Genomic DNA, 1,861 nt, shown 5'->3' with positions numbered 1-1,861 from the left:
AAACCAAGAGTGAAAACGTAAGGACCCCAAAATTAATGTCAGTAACGAAATTTTAAAAGCTAATCCAGATAGAAAAAGCATTATATGAATTTTATACATCCTTACCTTGCAAGTACCAAATGCCAGTTTATCTGTTTATTAACCAAGCGAACCAGTCCATCTGGGAGCAAAAAAGGTGCAGGTCTGAAATCATAACACACCAGCTAGCTTAAAATCTCATCATGAAAACCACACACGAGTAGGTAAATACTATAAATAGCATTCACTATCTCTAGGGAGAGATAGGGATTTTTTTTCCCATTAGAATATAAAATTTGAATGTTAGCACACTCAAAACCAAAAGTTACTAATTTGGTATCTGAAATTTGACCATAAACATTTCTCTATTTCCAGAAAAACACAGTGGTGTGTTCAAAGGTATAATTGTTATGTACTTGCCAGGAAAACGACATCTATCATACAAGTAACAGAGCAGAAAGAGCTTATACCAAGGGTTTCATGGAACTTATTAACAAAAATTTCAATGAAAACAGAAATAATTTGCAAAAGCTTTGTAATGTTGGTATATCTAAAGACTCTTACATGTATGGTGAAGAGTCAACTCTATTAGGAAGTCTTTCATTAACACACCTGTATTGATACCTTCTGATGCCTGATGTTAAGGTGCCCACACATAGGATAAGGCTTGTATCAGAGTTAACTCTTTTCGAGTCCTCTTTCCCAATAGATAACATAAAGAACTATCAAGCAGCAACCTGAACAGAAATATTTTCTGACCACCCTATCCAAGGGTGTTCAGGACTAGCTAGCAGTAGCCTAGTGAGCTCAGGAAAAACAGCCTATCTCTTATACTCTTTTCCCCTTCTCCCACCCACTCTTTGCTCATCTCTCTGTCCTATCACACCCCACGCACCCCTAAAAAGTAAGACAAAATTAAGTAAAGAAATGTAAATACGTATACACATATATGCATACATATACACAAACACATATAGAGTAAAACAGAAAAACAGTGAAGTAAGCCCTAGAGAAGAGCCAAAGGTCTCATTTACAGAACTATATTATCTCTGGAGCTTTATAGATTAGATGTTCTCAAAGAAAAGGCAATCTGTAGTAAATAATTCTATAAAACAATCCCTGCACATGTATCTAAAAGAATTATAGCCTTGGTCAGAGTAATTATTTTCTTGTTCCTTTTAAAGCTGAAAATTAGCACCATGCCTGAAAATACACTTAACAGTCAAGAAATTAAGAAGTACACAAGAACTGAAACCTGAAGACCTTCTCTGATGCACAGCAATTGAATGATGACCACAAGAAAGCTGATGTAACAATAAGCACCAAATGCTTTTTAAAAGACATGCAGCCTACAGGTGCATTATTTGGGCATTCAAGATGAGCCTGAGAACACTCATCAGAGGAAGCAGAAGTCATCATGAGATATTCTTAATAATAACTAAGGTAACTAAAAATTACCCTAAGTCTACTGGGATATCTTGTCTGATTATGCCAAAATGTTTGAAATGTCTGTTTTATAAACTGAGTTCACTTGAATATCAGCATCTTTATCATGATCTGGAATTCAGTTATAAACACTTAAATCATAAATACAGTAATATTGTTTGCATTTGATAGTCATACTGTTTCTCTGAAGAACTGAAGACTCACCTGTACCAGATATATTGATGTAAAAATAATAAATGATCTGTAATAAAAAGAAACAGCAAAGCCAAACATAAATCAGTTGTTGAGAATCATATTCAAATTAGATTTACAGACAAGAAATCTAAAATATACTGGAGACTGAATCATTACAAAACAAAACACAGAGAACATAACTCTTAAAATGAGAGAATAAATA

The 1,861-nt window shown here is 34.0% G+C and overlaps 1 protein-coding gene across 1 annotated transcript in view; it reads right to left on the bottom strand.

Annotated features, from left to right (window-relative positions):
* The window catches only part of NBAS (neuroblastoma amplified sequence), a 487,556-nt gene that overhangs the window by 481,734 nt on the left and 3,961 nt on the right, over positions 1 to 1,861 (bottom strand). The window contains exons 4-5 of the mRNA XM_012653069.1: positions 1,669 to 1,705; positions 106 to 183 (exon numbers count right to left, since the gene is read on the bottom strand). Of these exons, the coding sequence (XP_012508523.1) occupies positions 106 to 183; positions 1,669 to 1,705 (115 nt within the window). The remainder of the gene's footprint in view (positions 1 to 105; positions 184 to 1,668; positions 1,706 to 1,861) is intronic.

This window comes from Propithecus coquereli, unplaced genomic scaffold (genome assembly GCF_000956105.1).
Source record: "Propithecus coquereli isolate 6110/MARCELLA unplaced genomic scaffold, Pcoq_1.0 Scaffold41, whole genome shotgun sequence".
NCBI classification, from domain to species: domain Eukaryota; kingdom Metazoa; phylum Chordata; class Mammalia; order Primates; family Indriidae; genus Propithecus; species Propithecus coquereli.
The sequence above is the reverse complement of the archived record's forward strand: the minus strand, read 5'-3'. Positions and strand labels throughout refer to the sequence as shown.